The 19,734-nt window shown below is 51.2% G+C and overlaps 1 protein-coding gene across 1 annotated transcript in view; it reads left to right on the top strand.

Moving 5' to 3' along the window:
- Positions 1-19,734, top strand: part of ADAMTS16 (ADAM metallopeptidase with thrombospondin type 1 motif 16) — a 164,333-nt gene that overhangs the window by 104,565 nt on the left and 40,034 nt on the right. Inside the window, 1 exon segment of the mRNA XM_021076731.1 lies at positions 13,644-13,770. Within this exon segment, the coding sequence (XP_020932390.1) occupies positions 13,644-13,770 (127 nt within the window).

The following is a 19,734-nucleotide window of genomic DNA, read 5'->3' as shown; positions in this document are numbered from 1 at the left end:
CTGTCAAAAAGAAGAATTTCGTATGATAATAGACAGCTTTGTCATCTTACTACCAGGAGAATTTTAAGCCTATAACTAAATTGATGGAGCTAGTTCACTAGAGGAATACTTTTAGCTTGAGCCAGTAAGAACTATCTGGTAAAGGGTGGAATCCTTGCAAATTTAGAAACAGAATACTAAGTTCTGTCTGATATTTTAAAAATAGGCAAGTTTCGAGTTCCCGTTGTGGCACAGCAGAAACAAATCCGACTAGGATCCATGAGGTTTTGGGTTTGCTCCCTGGCCTTACTCAGGGGGTTAAGGATCTGGTGTTGCCATGAGCTGTGGCGTAGGTCGCAGATGCAGCTCAGATCTGGCATTGCTGTTGCTCTGGCATGGACTGGCGGCTACAGCTCCGATTAACCCCTGGCCTGGGAACCTCCATATGCCGCAGATACAGCCCTAAAAAAGACCAAAAAAAAAAAAAAGGGCAGGTTTCCATATGGATGAATAGATTTCAGCTTTGTGTATTCCAGGCTTTAATAATTAAGAAATTAGTTTAGACAGCATATGTAGTTAAGTAACAGCCAGTGATATACACATGAACATTGCACAAAGAAAGGATATAACAGGTGCATAAGGAAGACAGAAAGTGACTCGAGGCCTTTTTAATAGTTGCTCTAAGTAAATAAGACGTAGAAAATGAAGGCAAAGATGTAGAAAAAAAATCTGAAAAGTGAACTCTGTGTACTCAGCACATGTTAACCCCTCCCATTATAAACTAAGAATAAAACATTTAAATCATATTTAAATGCCGACAGTAAGCGCTTTCTAAGGAAAAATAAAATCCCCATCTGCACAGGCGGAGAGCAGGTAAATGGCTCTAACGGCGGCTGAGAAGCCTGTGGGCATCCTGCCTGGTGACGGGCACCCGTGAGCTGTCCTTTGAGGCCACTCGGCAACAAAGTAGAACAGAACCACGCTCGTGGGCACCTCGGCCTGGGACCTGGGAAAATTCATCTCTCATCCTTGCTCTTTCCCTCCCCGACTTGTAACCACCCCTCGGCCTCCATGGCCCACACTGGACCTGCTGGGTTTAGCTGTGCCTGCTTAGGATGATCCAATAATGTTGGATGGAAATAACCATTAAATCATAAAGCCCTCCAGGAATGCCCATGATGGCTCAGTGGTATGAATTCAGCTAGTATCCATGAGGACTCAGGTGCGACCCCTGGCCTCGCTCAGTGCGTTAAGGACCCGGCATTGCCGTGCGCTGTGGTGTAGGTCGCAGATGCGGCTTGGATCCCACATTGCTGTGGCTGAGGTGTAGACCAGCAACTCCAGCTCCGATTCGACCCCTAGCCTGGGAGCTTCCATATGCCGCCGGTGCAGCCCTAAAAGGACAAAAAAAAAAAAGGTAGTAATGAATTACAAACCTCTGATTTGCCTCTGCATTGGAAAGGCTTCTTCAGACGTGGCTCGTAGTGGTGTTTATTCTCTCCAGCGTACATCACGCAGTGTCTGGGGACAATGTCCTTTCAAGTGGCAATATTTATCCCAGTCGCAGAGATCTTCAGACAGACAAATCTTAAAACTGCCTCGTAAATCAAGTTCCCCTAATACTTTTCCAGGAACGCCCTCATCACCGTCTATAGATATTTCTATCTGCAGACTTGAACTTTAAAATCGTTTAGTGGTTCGGTTTAGAACATGGGACAAAATTATACATTAACAGCCCAGCCCTTGCTTTGCTGATATGAAACCATTCCTTCATTCATTCAGTCATTCACTGTTGGGTCAGAAGATGTTTGTGGGTTTCAATCTGAGCCTCAAACTTCTTTAAACCACGTGGGGCAAATATAGGAACCTTTGCTTAACTCCCTGTGTCTCTGGACTGGATGATGAAAGAAGTCATTGGTACTTTATAGGAAAAAGCCTTGAGGAGTTCCCGTTGTGGCTCAGTGGGTTAAGGACCCACTCCGCTTTCCTGGAGTTGTCTTCCGTCCTCCGCGTTCAGGGTCCTTCAGTGCACAAGCGTCAGTGTCTGTCATTTGCTTGAGAGATGGAGCACGCGTCTCAAGAAAACACATGCTCTGTTTCTGGAATATTTTCCAGTTTTCTGTGTCATTTTGCTTAACTGATTAGTTTCTCTTCCTTTGCAAAAGGAGGGGAAGGCTTACAGCAACAGCTGGAATTCATTCTCTCATTAGAGTTACTGCAAACCTCGAGATCGCAATCTTTGCGACGGAATATTCCTCATCCAGAGACTTTGGCAACATAGGAAGATTTGAAAATGATTCCCCAAGAGCTGGCCAGAGCTGGTTTCTGTAAAAAGAGCAAGACTGAGCCTGAGCACATCACTTATTTTACTCAGCACCTTCCACGGCCGGGGGTCAGCGTTGGGCTCTTCCTGGTTAAAGGATTATTCTCTCTGCCTCTCTACTTCACTCTCGGAATCTTATGTGCGTCTCCTGTCGTATCTATTACTATGGATCATTTTAGATGGGCCAGCTTCATTTCTAACATTCCTGGGAACTGTGTGCTTTTTCTTTCTGACGCACAGTTGAGAAATTGCTTGACAGATGTGCTCTCACTCGTAGACATGGTACCTGAGTCTTTGTAAATGTTCAGCTCGATGGCTGGGGAGGCCTCGTTCCCAGGAAACGCATCAGAAACATAATTATCTAAAACCTACTGTAAAATGAACCGGGAAACCCTAAATATGAGTGGGCCTGTGGCTATCTGCATCTTCTTTATTTTCCCAGCCTCTTTAGATGCAAGAAAACAAAGAAACATTTAAGGGCTTCGCTTCTCTATTATTTTTTTTATTGGGAAGTTAATTGTAAATTAAAATCTCTAGCATCCCTACCACCGACCAACCGCTTTGAATTCCAAATTCATCAGCCCTCAGCGCATTGCTGAGTTTTTAGATCCCTGACCATTTCAACGTGGGATAAAGCACAGTGCCTCGTGTCCCCGGGCGGCGTCCCCGTGAAACTCTTGCTTTGGGGAAACGCTCTGACTTGACCTGCCATCCAGAGCCGGGAGCGTTTCCCCATCCTCAGATCCCTAGAAATTACCTCCCAACCTGCTCAGGGTCTACTTCGATGCCCGGGGGCTTCCTCCTGGGATGGCGACGTCTGCCGTCTCCTCTTACGTCGCTAAGGACCCCCTACAGTTAAGAGCCTGGCCATGTCCATTTTAATAGTCTAGGATTTGGGCACCAGTGGTCCACCCAGCGAGTTTCATGCCTGCATCCATGTGGGTCAGTGATGGAGGGCGGACACCTGCAGCCTGAGAAGCCCAGCCTGTGGACCCAGCCCAAGGCTGGTAAGAATGCTGACCTGACGCCCTGCCTTGGCTTCAGCACGTCATTCTCATCTGACTTAACCTCGGTGGAAAGGCACTGAAACATCCAGTGCATTTCTCCTTGGGAAAATGCAGAGATGGAGGCCAGTGGCAAAGGTATGAGTGAAAGGACACCTTTTGTGTGGGCTCCCAAGTCAGTCTGTCCACGGACCCTCCAGGGGAAAGAATCGTACCACGCGTCCTCACAGCTCATCCTTCCAACACCTGGATTCTTTTCCCCTTTCTTTGCTTCGATTCTTTTCTGCCCCGGTTTCATTTCTTTTTTTTTTTTTTTTAATCTTTTCTTTTTTTTTTTTTTTTTTTTTTTGTCTTTTTGCCATTTCTTGGGCCGCTCCTGTGGCATATGGAGGTTCCCAGGCTAGGGGTCTAATTGGAGCTATAGCCGCAGGCCCACACCACTGCCACAGCAACGTGGGATCCGAGCTGCGTCTGCGACCTATACCACAGCTCACGGCAACGCCGGATGGTTAACCCATGAGCAAGGGCAGGATCGAACCTGCAATCTCATGGTTCCTAGTCAGATTCGTTAACCACTGCGCCACGCCGGGAACTCCTAAATCTTTTCTTTTCTTTTTTTTTTTTTTTTTTTTTTTGCGGTTTCATTTCTATAAGCTTTCCCAGTGTCCCGAACGTGTCCCGGGTCTGAGGAAGGGCTTTTCGTCAGCCAGTGTCCCCTGCACCTCTAGGGAGCCTCTGCTGTGCTCTGCTCACCAGCAGTCAGCCCTTGGGGGTCTTCACAGCACGCAGCAGGCTGTGGTCCCCGCCACCCCAAAGCAGCATCCCTCTCTCGCTCCTAGCCTGGATTTGCCTCCACGGCCCTGTTGTACCTGGTGTGTGTGCACGTCGCCGCGTCCTCTCTCTGGGTTGGGTTCTGGGACAGTGCTGGGATGGTCTGGGGTAGCGGTTGGTTGGCGAAGTTTGCTGTTTGTTATTAGCTGCCATGTCCTCAGTGTGTGGCACATTCCGGGGACTGAGTGTGTATTTGTTGGATGGATGAATGCGGGATCTCAGCCACTTTGGGATTGTGAATATGCAAAGTCTACATACAGAAATGGTCTGCCCGCTGTCACCCTCCATGGTGGCTTCCCCGGGGCTGCCTTGTGCCTCGAGGCCTTCTGCTCCTGGATGTGTGGCGGGGAGCAGCCCCTGAAAGGGGCTTCCATGGCTCAAAATTCAAGTTCCTCGCCTCCCACCTTCCCCTCGCTCCCATCAAAACAGAGCTTGAGAAGTGGTCCCCAGGATGTGAGAGTTCTGAAACAGAAAATGTTCTGAATCCCTTTCCTTCTCAAACAAAACTCGAACAAGAGGTTACAGTGTCCACACGCGCATGTTAGGTTGGCTAGAAGGTCCAGGCCAGAAGGCGACCCATCATGCCAGGGCTAGAACAGGCAAGGTGGGGTCTGGCCAGAGGGTCAGGGATCGTGTCCTGGCCCCGTCTCTTTCAGACTTGTGACCTTAGGAGCTCTTAAGCCTTTCATGCCTCGGTGAGCCTGTCTGCAAAGTGGGGATGATAAAGTCATCAGCAGGGTTCCGTGAAGGATGCGCAACGCCCACCACCTGAAGGCCTAACGCTTAGTCTGGCCAAGTGAATGTCAGCTTCTCTTCTTTTCTGTTGATGTTAGAGCTTTGCTTCAGAAACTGGACCGTTTAGGTTACTAAACTCTTAAAGCCAGAGGGGAGTAAAATGACACTGTTCTCGTGGCTCCAGGCAGGGGTGACGAACCCCTTTCTCGCTGTTTTGGATTGTGTGCAGCTGTCTTCAAGATCACGTGTGCTGTTGCACACTCACGTGTGCACTTGGAGAGGTGCATGCGGCATGTCTGTGCATGTCTGTGCCCACAGGGTGTGCAGGCTTGTAGCCACATGGAATTCGGACAAAGCATGATGGCCCTTCTCCACCAGGATGTGGCAATGGCCAGTGGCAAGGACTCAGGGCAGCTCAGGAGCAGTGGAGGGAAGCCTGCATCCTGGAAGCACATCAGGGGAGCTGCAGTGTGGGTAGCAGGTGAATCCGCTTCCCTCACGCAGCATTTAAAGAGGAGAGGGCAGCGGTCCTGTAAGGATCCCACAGCCTCATGGATGGAGGGCGCCTTTCCTGGGCAGACTCAGTCACCACGTGGAGTGCAGACCCAGCCAGGGTGTGACAGGGCAGCCTGTGGTCCTGTCCCCTTCAGTAGCCCAGGCCTCCTGACCTGGCAGAGCCTTTGCCCCAAGTTGAGGCCCCAGATTGTTATCTTTTGTTTTTTTAGGGCCACACCCAAGACATATGCAAGTTCCCAGGCTAGGGGTCGAATTAGGGCTACAGCCGTCGGCCTACACCACAGCCACAGCAACACCAGATCTGAGCTGCGTCTGCAGCCTACGCCACAGCTTGTGGCAACACCAGATCCTTAACCCACTGAGCGAGGCCAAGGATGGAACCTGCATCCTCATGGATGCCAGTGGGGTTCTTCACCCAGTGAGCCACAACGGGAACTCTACCACCCAGATTGTTATTCCACTGGTGTTCTGACACCTGATGTGTGGGGGGTTTGTTTCCCCACCCCCTTGTTTTTTGGCTTTTCCAGGGCCACACGTGCATCATATGGAGGTTCCCAGGCTAGGAGTCCAGTCAGAGCTGCAGCTGCCGGCCTGCACCACAGCCACAGCCACGTGGGATCCGAGCCGTGTCTGCGACCTCCACCACAGCTCACGGCAACGCTGGATCCTTAACCCACAAAGTGAGGCCAGGGATCGAACCCACAACGTCGTCATTCCTGGTCGGATTCGTTAACCACGGAGCCATGACGGGAACTCCTGTTTTCCCCTTTCGCACCTCAGCTGCCATCTTTGCATCTATTCTTGGTCATGTACCAGCGTGTAACCTGCCCTGACCCAAGAACTGAGAACGGTAGGTCCAGATAAATGCAGAACCCAAGGCCTTGAGTGTACAAAGTACATGCAGAGGGTAAGAAAAATCAGAACCCAACAAAACCCTTTGCAACAAAAGCAAAGACACTGCAGACAAATATGAGGGCCTTTTTTTTTTTTTTCTTAATGTTTAGTTTACCATTTTTTTCCTTCAGATGAGGTTACTGGATGGTTGGAATATAGATATAAACACAGCGTAATGAACAGACAACAGAAAAGCAGGAGTTTTGAGAGAGGATGTGGAGGGAATTTGTAAGGGAGGCTTGATCTGATTGGAGCAATACTAAAATTAAGGGACAAATCAGGGAAACGAAACAAATGCAGACATTCTTGGCCAAACCTATGGGTACAGAATTTCAGGTTCTCGAGCAAAGCAAAGACCTTCGGATCTTGTGGGATTCTCAGCGGCCCTGGAGTAACCATGGAAGTTGGTTTCTCACAGCATGACCCAAAGCCTTCCCCAGCAGCCCGGCCCTGTGACCCCTGGGACGCTCCCTAAGGCTCGGGTGCAAGTGTCTGGGCACAGTCCATGGGGCAGGGCCCTCATGCAGCATCTGCCGTCCACGCTGCCCGCTGCGGAGGAGGGAATCTGGGCAGACCCAGAGCCCTTTCTGCTTCTTCAATGTGTGTGTGTGGGGTGGGGGTGTGTGCTTTATGGGGCCCTGACATGCTTCCTGGTTTGATTTTCTGTGTCCATCAGCAATTACAAGGTAAATCAAAATAGAAACCAGAACATCAGCTCCCCGTGCTCCCAGCACCTCCCTCCCTGGTGCATCTCTTAGGCTTTCGGTGCTGAGTCTTCTAGGGGCAAAGAGCAGGAAGGAGAAGGAGAGGCCAGAGCAGGTGAGCAGATGGGCTGCAGGCCGAGAGGATGTCGGGTGAGAGGAGGTCGGGCGAGCCCCTCATGCCCCATCCCTCACTGCCTTAGGATGAGAAAAGACTGCCCAGGATGTCAGCAAGAAGGGATGTGCATTTTTCACGAAGGCTGGAGTCTGCAGGTCCCAGAATTATTTTTTTTATGAATGTCGTAAGCAGGGAATTCCCATTGTGGCTAAGTGATAATGAACCCAACTAGTATCCATGAGAATGTAAATTCAATCCCTAGCCTCGCTTAGTGGGTTAAGGATCTGGTGTTGCTGTCAGCTGTGGGGTAGGTCACAGATGCGGCTTGGATCTGGTGTTGCTGGGGTGTGGTGTAGGCCGGCTGCAGCTCTGACTCAGCCTGGCAACTTCCATATGCCACACTTGCAGCCCTAAAAGGCAAAAAAAAAAAAAAAAAAAAAAAAAACCTCAAAACAGCAACAACAAAACCAAATGTCATGAAAGTAGAAAATAGGGAAGACAAATCTTCCTCTGGCCCAGGGTTGCTGCAGACATTTCAACAAATCCTGTCCCATCTCTCCCTTGAACGCGCCTCCCATGTGTGTGCCCTCTTTTCGAATTCCTTAACAATAAGCTTTTCCATATTATCACATTCTTTGTATCCTTCGTTTGCAAAGATATCCTCTATATGTATTCAGTCAATAGCTCATTTTAAATGTGGAAGTTCGCAGAGTTCCCGTCGTGGCGCAGCGGAAACGAATGTGACTAGGAACCATGAGGTTGCCGGTTCATCCCTGGCCTTGCTCAGTGGATAAGGATCCAGCGCTGCGGTGAGCTGTGGTGTAGGTCGCAGACGCGGCTTGGATCCCGCGTTGCTGTGGCTCTAGCATGGGCTGGCGGCTACAGCTCTGATTAGACCCCTAGCCTGGGAACCTGTTTCGGGTGCAGCCCTAATAGGACAAAAGACCAAAAAGAAAAAAAGTGGAAGTTTGCTTTCTTGAGCATATGCATTCAAGCATGATTACCATTCTCATCGACCTAAAACAGCAAAACAGCCCAGTTATTCACCAGAAACATGGGTTTATCAGGGAACAGCAAAGAACTGCATCTCTGGACATGCGACCTAAGTCAAAACACAGGGGAGCCCAGAGACCAAGGAAAGGAACCTTCTTTGGTAGAGGGGAAGGGCGGAGTCGATGGGTTATTGAATAGAAAACAAAAGTCCATTGGAGGAAACTGGGAGTGTGAATATAGTGACTTTTCATTGGCTGAGCTGTGGCGGTTTTCTCATTGGTGGGCTGTTGCCAAGCGAAGAGAAACTCTCCCTTTCTCCTGCAGGTGGTAAAGTAATAAGAGGGCAAGGCACCTCTCTTTGTAATGCAGTTGGCATCCGGAGGAAGGGCTTGAGAGCTCCCCCTTCTGGCCTCCTGGCGCCATTTCAAATGAGGTTTCCGTTTATTCATTTTCACACAAAAAGAACTGAAAGGGTGAATCCTTCCTCATGCTCAAAGCATTTCCCTAGAAAGGACAACTTATGGCTCCGCTTTTTGGAGTGTACTTAGAAAGGGTAACTTCTAAAAGACCAGGACCTCTTCTCTTGGGAAAACTCTACCCACAAATAGGTTTGGACATCCTGCCCCCGCCACACACAAACACACACACACACACACACACACACCCTTTTGTTTGCTTATGGACATGGAGTTTGAACAGGAGCGTGAGATGTGAGACAGGGACTTGTAAAGATTCTGATTTCGCTTTCACAAACCTCAGGTGCCTACCAGTTTAAAATCACTCTGGCAAAATCCTATGGAAAAGAACCTCGATGCCGTGGGCCTTGTTTGAAGCAGGCCAGCGTCATCTACATCACTTGAGAACTTGTTAGAAAGGCAGGTTGTTGGTCCCACCCAGGGCCTCCTGAATCAGAACCCTTAGGGACAGGACTGGGTCTGCACTGAGAGCTTGCTTGGTTGGAGGACTCACTTGCAGTTGTGTTTCTGCCACAAGGGGACTTTGCCACATTGTATGCAAAACCCACTGGCTAATCTAGTGTCCTAGCCCCAGGGGTACCTCTGGAGTCCCTGGTATGCTGGGACCCCAGGGAAGACCACTTCCCAGGAAAGAACTAGTTCTAAAAGAACAGCAATAACTTCACTGGATACTGCACTTACTTTTTATTTCATTTATTTATTTATTTTTGGCTTTTAGGGCCACACCTGTGTCATAAGGAGCTTCCCGGGCTAGGGGTCCAGTCGAGCTACAGCTGCCAGCCTACACCACAGCCACAGCAACAGGGGATCTGAGCTGCACCTGGGACCTACACCACAGCTCACGGCCACGCGAGATCCTTAACGCACTGAGCGAGGGCAGGATTGAACCTGCATCCTCATGGATACGAGTCAGATTCGTTTCCGCTGAGCCATGCCGGAACTCCTGCAGCAATTTTTACATGTCAGTCAGATTTCCCACCAGGGATCGTGATGGCTAAAGGTCCAGGCTTTGTGCTCTTTGGAAGGTGAGTTAAGACAGGTTTAGCGGATGTGGGTGGGAGAACTGAAGGCAAGAGCTTGCCTGGAAAACACCCAGGATGCAAGTGGGGGCCTGTCAGCAGCCCCCCCCCCTGATTTTGATCGTGGTCACTTTGTGAAAAAGGAGGGAAGCCGTTCCTGCTAACAGAACGGAGCCCTACTCATCTTCATAGAGGAACGATTCCAGGCGACACTCGAACTGCTCTCCCTCGCAACCGGGAAGCCAGATGCCTTAAGGACTCCGGCTGTAAGGGGTTCCACGGGCTTCCGCACACACGTGAACGCGGCGTCCATCCTCAAGCAGAGGTTTATGCCCAATGTCTACACCAGCGCCCGCCCACCAGCCCAGAGCAGATTCGCTGCTGCTCCTTCTCTCTGTGACTTTCGCCCCGGAAGATGCTTCTCCTTCCCTAACTGACAGAATCAAAGAATAAGAGACAGGAACGCCCATGACCCGGAGGTCTCACCGCCAACATCCCCTTTCCTCTTGCAGTGTCTTTCTCCTCCTCTCCCGAGCAGGCTCAGACCTCCCCCGTCTTAAAGCGAACTCTTCCTTCACGCTCCCCTCTTTCCTTATGCGTCGCGACTCTCAGCGCTGAACCTTCCGTGAGTGTCACCTTCACTTCTGCTCCGTTCCCAACCAGCAGCCACCTGCTGCTTATCCTTTCTGCCTCAAGTCCCTTTCACTTCTGAAACCTCTTCCAGCTCTGGCCCCCCCACCGACCCTTTCTCGGTCCCCACCTCCCCGCCTCCCCACAGCCCTCATCACAGCTCCAGCCATTCCTTCAAACATCTCTGCCCTTGATCTACATCTGAATTGCCCATTTGCCCCCTTCCTTTCTAAGCACATTCTTGTCCCCGGTTCTGCCCTCCACTTCCTTAAATGCAGCGTACCCCAAACCCAGCAGCCCTGTCTCTGGATCCTTCGCCGGAGGGCTGGTTTCCCTAAGCTCGTTCCCATCAGCACCACGCACGACTGTCTTTCAGTACCCATCTCTGCGCTCTGCCTCACGCTGGTGCTAGGCTGCTCTCCCATAGGAGCCAATTCTTCCCATCCCAGCAGCAGGCATTGTTTCCTTTTTGCTTCAAAGATACTCTGGTCTTTCTAGAGTCAACCTATGTTCATGCTTGTTTTCCTAGTTACCAAGAGTCTGTGGTCCTCCCTCTCTAGCTCCTTCTCCCTCTTCCAGCCGTCGGCAGGCTCATCCTCGTGTCCATTCTCTTGAGTTTTCTAGGATATGTCCATACCATCTGAAGTTTCTGCCTGCTATAATGTTCTTATCTCTTACTCTTTTTATCTTATCTGAAGTTTCTCCCCCATGATAATGTTCCTATTTCTTATTCTATTATCTTGTCTAGCTGTGTGTGTGAGCCAGTATCTCCAAAACGAACTTAACTAGAGTGATAACGCTTGTTTTTCTTATTCCCGACCTTAATGGGAATGTCTCTAGTGTTTAACATAATGCTGACTCCGAGGTTTAAGTACGCATGTAAGTATCTATGTCTGTCTGTCTGGTTACATAGATATAAATATGCACACACGTAAATCCACGCAAACATGCAAATATATTGACGAGTAAGTCTTCATCAGTTGTCTGTTTTAAAAACATTTTTGTCAAAATTGAGGCAGAATTATCACATGCTAAACCCTATTACATTCATGGTAACTTTATGCTTGTTTTCTAATCCTCAAGAGGGTGACATTTTTTAGCCAGTTTTCCTAATATTGAGCCATTCTTATATTCCTAAAGGGATCGTTGGTGGCATTGGTGATGTTTTTTTTTTCCCATGTGCAACTTGATTCTGGCCTTTTAATTTATTTTATATGGTTTACATTAGTACTTCTAAGTATTACGGAGCCCTAATTTTCCTTTTCATGCTAAAATATACTAAATTTCCTAAAATGTTGGAACCTATCTTATTTTGTATGTGCTGGCACCGCTTAACTAGCATTGCTATCTATGCCTCTACATGTGGTAGAATTTGTTGAAGCATCTGAATCTTTTTTTTTTCTTTCAGGAGTTAGATCTTTGATTTTTTATTTTGCTGTGGTAATTGGATTACTTAGATTATTTGTCTCTTTGGGATTAATTTTGCTAATGAAGTAAACCGTCTCTTCTGTAGGGTTTCCAATGGTATTCTTATATATTCAAAGTAAGCCACGTGTGGATATTTTCTTATTTCTTGCCTTGTATATTCACGCTCATTGTTTATTTTCTTCATTAAATTAGTATTTCAGTGACAGTTTAGTCAGGAAAACATAAACCCTCTGAGGTATTTTGAGCAGGAAGGTGTTTCATATAAGGGATCACGTGCTTATGAAATAGTTGGAAAAGTTGGTGGAGTAAAGGTCAGAGAGGTGCCTTCACCCTGAGCGTGGCTCTAGCTGTTGAAGAGGTAGAAGGTGTAGAACATTCCAGAAATCCCCGGGGAGGATTAGAGCTAGGCCAGCACCGGAGCAGGGGTTTCCAGGGAAATGTCTGGAGAGGACTGCAGACCTGGCATCCGCCAAAGCCAGTGTCGGTATCAGCTATTGCCATGGACGGGAGGCTGGGGCTCTGGCCACATCCCGTGCCCGTGCGTCTCATGGGGAGCGAGCTGCCGCCACACAGACAAGACGTGGCCCCTGCAGTGCCAACGCCCAGCCCCTGCAACCCAGGGGAGAGCATGAAAGGGGGCAGGGCCCTGAGTTGTGGGTTCATGTTTGAGAAGAGCTCCGCCCCCAAAAAACCCTCAGCTCTTTTCTAACGTACTGACTTCCGATTCACATTTTTGTCTGCATTCAAATACGCTGAAGTCTGTTCATTTCCTGACATATCAACTTCTGGTCCAGTCTATATCCATCCCTCCTTTCTGCTTTCTTGAGCTATCTTTTTTCCTAACATCCTAATTAGGTATTAGGTTCATTTATTTCTATGTATGCTTTTTTTTTTTTTTTTTGCATTTTAGGGTTGCACTCGTGGCATATGGAGGTTCCCAGGCGGGGGGCCGAATCGGAGCTGTAGCTGCCGCCTCCGCCACAGCCACAGCCACGCCAGATCTGAGCTGCATCTGTGACCTACACCACAGCTCACGGCAACGCCAGATCCTTAACCCACTGAGCGAGGCCAGAATCAACCTACAACCTCATGGTTCCTAGTTGAATTTGTTTCCGCTGTGCCACGACGGGAACGCCCCATACCAACCACTTTTGAATGCACCATTCTGCGGCATTAAGCACATTGAGATTTTGTCCAATCTTACCACCGTCCATTCCCCATATTGTTTGCATCTTCCCGAACTGAACGGAAGCACTGCCTGTGGACGCCTAGCCCCCTCCCCCTCCCCAGACCCTGGCAACCCCCTTCTTTCCATCCCTGTGGTTTTGACAATTCTAGGCACCTCTGGTAAGTAATGGTCCCTTTTGGGGGGTAAATTTAATGAACTGAACTATTGAACACGTGTAAGCGTGTTCAGAAAGACACGACTGGAGGCGAGCATCCAACCACCTTTCCCTTCCTCCGACCTCACCAAAGGCGACCTCCACGTCATCACTGTGCAGACGTCGCCACTCGGCGGCAACCTTGACAGTACTTCCCTCGGAATCCTCTGGGGTCAAGGGCTTGTCACGTTGTCCGTAGTTTTATTGCCCATCGTTTCTTGTCACCCTCACATGGAAGCGCCGTGAATGTACCCAGCATTGCGCCTGTTTTGCGCAATTGCTGGTATTTCCAACTCTGGAAACAATAGAAACGACCCAGATTGGTTCATCAAATATATGTTGGCAGCCCTTGCAAGGCACAGGCTTCGTGATGTTGCAATGCAGGGGAAGGTAGGAGCCGTCTCAGAATTGATGAAATTCACTGTAAAAATCGTGAAGACAGGTCGGAAAAGCAGACCATCAGGAGTCACCCGATGCCATTAACTCAACAAAAATGTGCCAAGCGGGCAAAGGTTTTTTAAAAAGGTTTTTCGCTAAAGATGTCCCTCTCGGTTCCGCGGTCTCGTACCACGGGCCCGTCTGTGGTCTTTACTCCGCGTTCCACTCTCCGACAGGACACATGACCACGAGGGGAGCCTGCTACAGAGACCTGAGGTTCCCGGTGAACGCGTCCTTCTGCAGCCCCGACGCCCGGCCCGTCACAGGGGTCACGCCCTGCAAAGTGTCTGCCTGTCCCCCCAGGTGAGAACGCCCACCCTCCTCTGAGCAGGTGTCAGAATATTGCAACTAGAAGCTGAGTCCTTGGTGCTCCCGAGTCTGGGGCATTGAAGTGCCACCTGCTGGTGTGTCCTCCGGGCCAGTGGAGGCAAAAGGAGCAGAAACTGCCTGGTCTCCGACCCGTGAGTGGATGACTCGCGTTCAGGCAGGGAGAGAGCCTGGAAAAGCCTGCGGTGTGGGTGGGAGGCCTCCTAGTGGGTGGGGCTTGTTCTCTGCTTTGTTCAGCCTGGGGAGTGGTACCCAAGGGGACAGGATGCTTTTGCTCTCAGCTCCATCCCCTTCACTGTTGTTTGCTTTTCTGACTAGTGAAGCTGCTGGGGCTGTGGGGGGAGCGGGGACTCCGCCTGCCTCACTTGTGGGACAGGCAGCACAGAGAGGGCTCTGTTGTCCTGGCCCCTCTTCCCAGTACTTCTGCCCCTTCATGTTCCCGGTAAAGCTCAGGGCCCCTGAGGGGGTAGGGAGAACCCAGGAGGCAGCTCTGTCCTGCCCAGGCCTCTCCAGCCATCTCCGCCCCTCCCCGCCCCAGCCCGCCTGGGCTTGTCCAGAGTCTGATGCTTCTCACTTGCTGCATCTCCACGGAGGGGTGTGGAAGTGACCTGGGAAAGGTGCTTACAGGATGAGAGTCTCACCCCAACCAGACGCCTCAGATAGCCGGGCACTCGCCCCAGCACACATGATCTCTCGCGGTTTGATGTAGAGACCCGCAGTGGCTCTAAATGGATCCCGGCTTTGCTGAGCTTTAGTGTGTGTCTCAAAGCATAAAGCCAGACGCCTGCCCCAGAGACAGTAAGACCCAGGAGGGTGGGTGCACGGTCTCCCTTCTCTCTGAGCCGTGGGTCCCCAGGTCCTCACTCAGCATAGAGATGGAGGCCACGGACCTGCATCTGAGAGGCTGGGACCCTGCCTCCCACCACTGCGGGGGTAGCGGGGCAGGAAGACCCATCCTGTCTCAGGAGGGGACCTGTCACCTTATGCAGCCACCACGTTCCTTGGCCACCAGACCGATCAGCCTGATACTGAGAGAGAAGCAGGTCAGAATTTGCACCAGGAATTCTGTGCCAGAGGCCCGTCACTCACCAAGGCTGTGAATGCCCACCCAGGGATCCTCCAGAACCAAAGGGGACTCCTGGGACTGATGCCTGCCCTGGTCCGCACTCTGCCTCTGTCACTGATCCCACAGCCACAGTGGGCGCCCCTGTGGGGCGTGCGGGGCTGGACCTCAGACAGGAGCACGGCCACCATGAGCTGCTTCTGTGCCTGAAGTCACACATCAAATTCAGGCCACCCGGGACAGCTTAGGAAACGAGCCCCAGGGTGAGTGGAGGGAAGACGAGGCAGGGCCCCATTTCCGGAAAGTGGGTCTCCTGTCTGAAGGAAATGGGGGGGCACCCTGATGCCTTCTCCCCAGAGAGCCAGTTCTGCACTTGTGTTCCGGGGGACGGCGTGTGGGCGTCCCCAAGGAGCCTCGTGGAGAAGGAGGTTGGGGCTGCTGGGACCCTGAGCGTGCCTTTCCCTACGGCACTGAGTTCTCACGAAGGCAGAGGCATCAGTGTGAAGAGTAGGGAAACCGCTCTAGGTTCAATTGGGGGGGGGGGTGGCTTTAACGTGCAGCAGAAACTCAACTCAGTGGAGAGTAGATGCAGGATAGTAAAGCTCGGGCCGATTGGGAATATTTAGTGCTCGCCTGGAATCTCCCTGGAACTGTTGAGTGGCTCGTACCCTGGCCGTCCAGGCTGCCCAGGTGAGTTTGCTGGAGCTCCTTACCGTGGACACGAGAGAACACTTACCCCAGCCCGGACTAAGTCACCCACTCCTGGGCTTCCAACTGTGTGATCTGAAGCATCACATAACTCAGATGGGAAGTGATGCCTGGGGCACGCCCTCATTGGCCCCTCTGCCTCTCCAGGCCCTGCAGGACCCAGCCTAGGAGCAGGAGCAGCTGGTGGCCCCAAGGGAGCAGGGGGCAGCCAGCACCTGCCGTGCCCCTGTACTGCGTGACGAGAAAACAAGGGGCTCCCCCCGCCTCCTGGGCTTCCTCCTCGTGATGACGCCTTGGGTATACCATTCAGGGGATGCCCAGCTGCCGTCAGTTCCGTGTCACTCTGGGTTTTTCTTATGCATCCATTATTTTATTTGAGGTTCCTTTTTCTTTAAATTTTATTGGAGTATAGTTGATTTACAGTGTTGTGTGAGTTTCAGGCGTACAGCCAAGCAAATCAGTTGTACACAGACACACGTCTATTCTTTTTCCGATTCTTTTCCCATATAGGTTATGACAGAATATTGAGTAGATTTCCCTGTGCTGTACAGTAGGTCGTTGTTAGTTGTCTATTTTATACATGGTAGTGTGCATATGTTAGCCCCAAACTCTTTTTTTAAATGTTTTATTATTTCTCAGTGAATTTTATCATATCTGTCGTTGTACAATGATCATCACAACCAAATTTTATAGCATTTCCAGCCCAAGCTCTTAATGTATCCTTCTCCCCGACATTTCGCCTTTGGGAAGTGTAGGTTTGATTTTGAAATCTGTGAGTCTGTTTCTGTGTGGTAGGTAAGTTCTTCTGTACTGTTTTTTTAGATTACGCATGTAGGAGATATCATAGGATATTTGTCTTTCTCTGTCCAGTCGACTTTGCTTAGTACGATAATCTCTAGGTCCATCCACGTTGCTGCGGACGCTATTATCTCGTTCTTTTTCCGGCTGAGTAGGGTTCCGCTGTATGGGCGTACCGCATCCTCATCCGGTCCTCTGCTGATGGACGCGCAGGTGGCTTCCGTGTCTTGGCTATTGTGAACAGTGTTGCTGTGAGCACTGGGCTGCGTGGATCTTTTTGATGTAGGGTTTTCTCCAGCTCAGCGGATGCTCTGCACGGCAGAGGCTGCTTCTACAGTGGCTGGTCCAGGGCGGGTACATCAGAATCGTCACTTCCTACGGAAGTCAGTACAGTTATTGGATTTCAGTATAGAATTCTAGCAAACTTGACGTGGCCGGACAAAATTGTCCTCGCCCTCAGCCCTTATCCTCAGCTATCGTCATCGTCTCCTGTGTCTGTTCGGATAAACCGTTGCTCCTGGTGCAGAATTTTCATGCTTATGACAATCTCTGCAGGGTCAAGTCTTGCTTTAACTCCTGATGTATCTGGAGGGACGAACGGTGCCTGGCCCTCAGTAAATGCTTATAGAACTTAGGGGTGAACCAGGGTCCCTCAGGCCAGGGCGAGGGCTCCACTGCGGCTTAGTCTCTGGGCAGTGGCCTCACCGCCCCCCCACCCCAGCATCCTCAGCTGTGAGACGATGGAGAGGAAACGGGAAGGCCTGAGTCCGGAGTGAGGAGCTCGGGCCGCCCTCCCTGGGGCAGGTGGCGTAGGGGAGCCTGGCCCGTCCTGTTTGGATGCTGCTGTCAAGAAATAAGACGCTGCGTAATCCCCTGTGCCTTAACCCAGAGTAAGTCTTATTGTTCTTCTTTTTTTCCCACAAGTGCCTCATGTCAAGTACCACCTTAGGCCAGGCTTCTTCAAGAGCTGCCCCAGGAGTGACAGTGTCTGTATGTTGGAGATGACTGAGGTGTCGTCAGATGCCCGACCCCACGGCCACCTGTGGTCACTAACGTCCCTCCCTGAGTCTCCAGGCCCCACTCAGCCTCTCTCTCCTGCCGTCAGCAAGGGCTGCAGGGAGCGCCCCCATGCCCCCTTCCTCTTTCTCATCTGTGTTAATAGAAATTCACACTCACACACACACACACACACACACACACACACACACACACACACGCCCGGCTGGACCTTCCCCATCCTTCCTCCCCGCCATCATCTGTCTGGCCAATGGGATGGGACCAGAACAGGCAGGTGTCTTCGCGGGTGTCCTTCGAAGGCTCTGCCTCCTCCCCTGCCTGTCCCCTCTCCTGGGTGGCAGCAGAGTTGGCCTGCCTTGGTGACCCAGATCCAGCCGCAGTGGGCAGGTCACATGGAGTCCAAGGGCAGAGGCAGTGGAATCCCAGGTGACCTCAGAGCAGAGACGCCCCACTGCCCCCAGCTGCCTCCAGCCCAGCCTCCATGTGACGGGGGAGTGCTCCCTCCCTGCTTGAGCCATGCTCCCGAGGTCTCTGTGGGCATCTGAGCCCCTCCCCTGCCTCCTGCTCGACATTCCGTGAGACCTTGGTTCCAAACACCCCTGCTGGCCGCGGCCTCTTTGTCATTGCAGCTCACAAGCTCCCAGATCCACACTTGAGGTACCTTCTGTGTCACCACTCTGGCTGGTCCCCCCCGCCCCCTCCATCATTGTCCAGCCTATTCAAGCCTCTCGTCCAACTCTGCTCCCCTAGAAAACCAAACCTGGTGACACCCTGGTCCGTCCCTGGGCTGCGTGCAGAGCTCAGGAGCTAAGGGCTGCCAGCAATTCACAAGCCCACATCTCACTCTGAAGGTGCAGCCACCTGCGTCTCTGGCCGCCCAGGATGGCACGCTATCCTGACCCCTTCCCTGGACATCTGGTCCCTCTCAGGACAGTGATTAGATGTCACCCCCCCCATCCTCCAGCTTTCAGACCTCAGACCTTAGAGATGGGTGTCAGGTTCCGGCCACCCTCCCTCCCTCCAGCACCCACCTTGACTCTCCCAGGCTCTGCCTCCCCTTCATGCGGGGCCAGCAGTCCTGCTCCTTCCCCTGAAGCCTCCACAGTTAGTCTCTGGCGTCTCTTCTCCTTCCTGCTCATGGATTCCCTCAAAGCAATATTTTAAAATGGGTGTCAGCTTTCCTTACGCCATACCATAAATACTGATATTTGCATTACTGATTTTTCCTGTAAGCCACCTGTTCAGCCCATGGTTTCTCTCGCTGGGCGTCCTCCACCCCCTGCAGTCTGCTGTCTGGCTGCCTGGGATCTAGAGTCAGCAAGGTCTCTGGATTCTTCTGCATCTTGTATTCTGTATCCAACTCACTCGGGTAGAATCTCACCAGGAAACTCTGTCGGCAGCTTTGTGTGCTGAAAGCAGAGACACGAGTCAGGGCGAAGGACCAGTCTGGTTAGGGTGGAACTGGTGTCCAGGACCCACCTGTAGAAAGCTCAGCAAGGGTATCCCAAGTCACCCCAGAAAAATCCAGAGGCCCCGATCTTATCCAAGTCTTTGATTTGCATATCTCATCTTTTTGAATGTTTATATTTCCTCTGAAAGAAGCAGCTCTGGGAGATAGTGCAAAGTCTGCCGGAAAAGCTAACGCCTCTTGTCCCCACTGGGAGATGCTGAGGAGGACAAGGGTGGGCCTGCCGGGCTCCTGCTCCCCCGGCGAGTAGCAGAGGCCTGATGACAAGCCAGCCCACGGGTTTCCATTGTCCCTGGGGAGCAAGATTTCCCAGCTCCGTGCATCAGTCCTTCAGCAGAGTGGACTTGGTCAGCCTGGATTGTGCGAAGGGGCTAGGGTCAAAGGGGTGGGCTGAAGGCATTCCCATTGGGGCTCAGCAAACCAAGGACCAGATGCTGCCTCTGCGAGGATGCAGGTTCCATCCCTGGCCTTGGTGAGCGGGTTAAGGATCCAGTGTTGCTGCAGGGCCCAAGCTGCAGCTCCGATTCAGCCTCTAGCCTGGGAACTTCCATATGCCGCAGGTGCAGCCCTGACAAAGAAAAAAGGTGTGGGCTGCGCTGTCACCCGGTGCTCCCACCTAGCATGTGATCAGGGCAATCGCAGGGATTCATTGAGGGGATCCAGACAAAGCTCTTAGCACGTCTGCTAAATACCCCATACATCTTGGCTGTTGGAACTCTGGCTCTAAACAGAGAAACCCATTCACGTGATTTAGCGTGAGAAGCAACACAATCTGTGACAGACGCAGAAGAGGGAACCTGTATGATATACATAGTCCTTGTGGCTTAGCATTTGATTTGAATAATTGAATTGGTACAATAAATCTTAATTTTAAAACTTGTTTGTT

The sequence above is a fragment of the Sus scrofa genome, chromosome 16, assembly GCF_000003025.6.
Source record: "Sus scrofa isolate TJ Tabasco breed Duroc chromosome 16, Sscrofa11.1, whole genome shotgun sequence".
NCBI classification, from domain to species: Eukaryota; Metazoa; Chordata; class Mammalia; order Artiodactyla; family Suidae; genus Sus; species Sus scrofa.
This window is presented reverse-complemented; position numbering and strand designations above follow the sequence as displayed.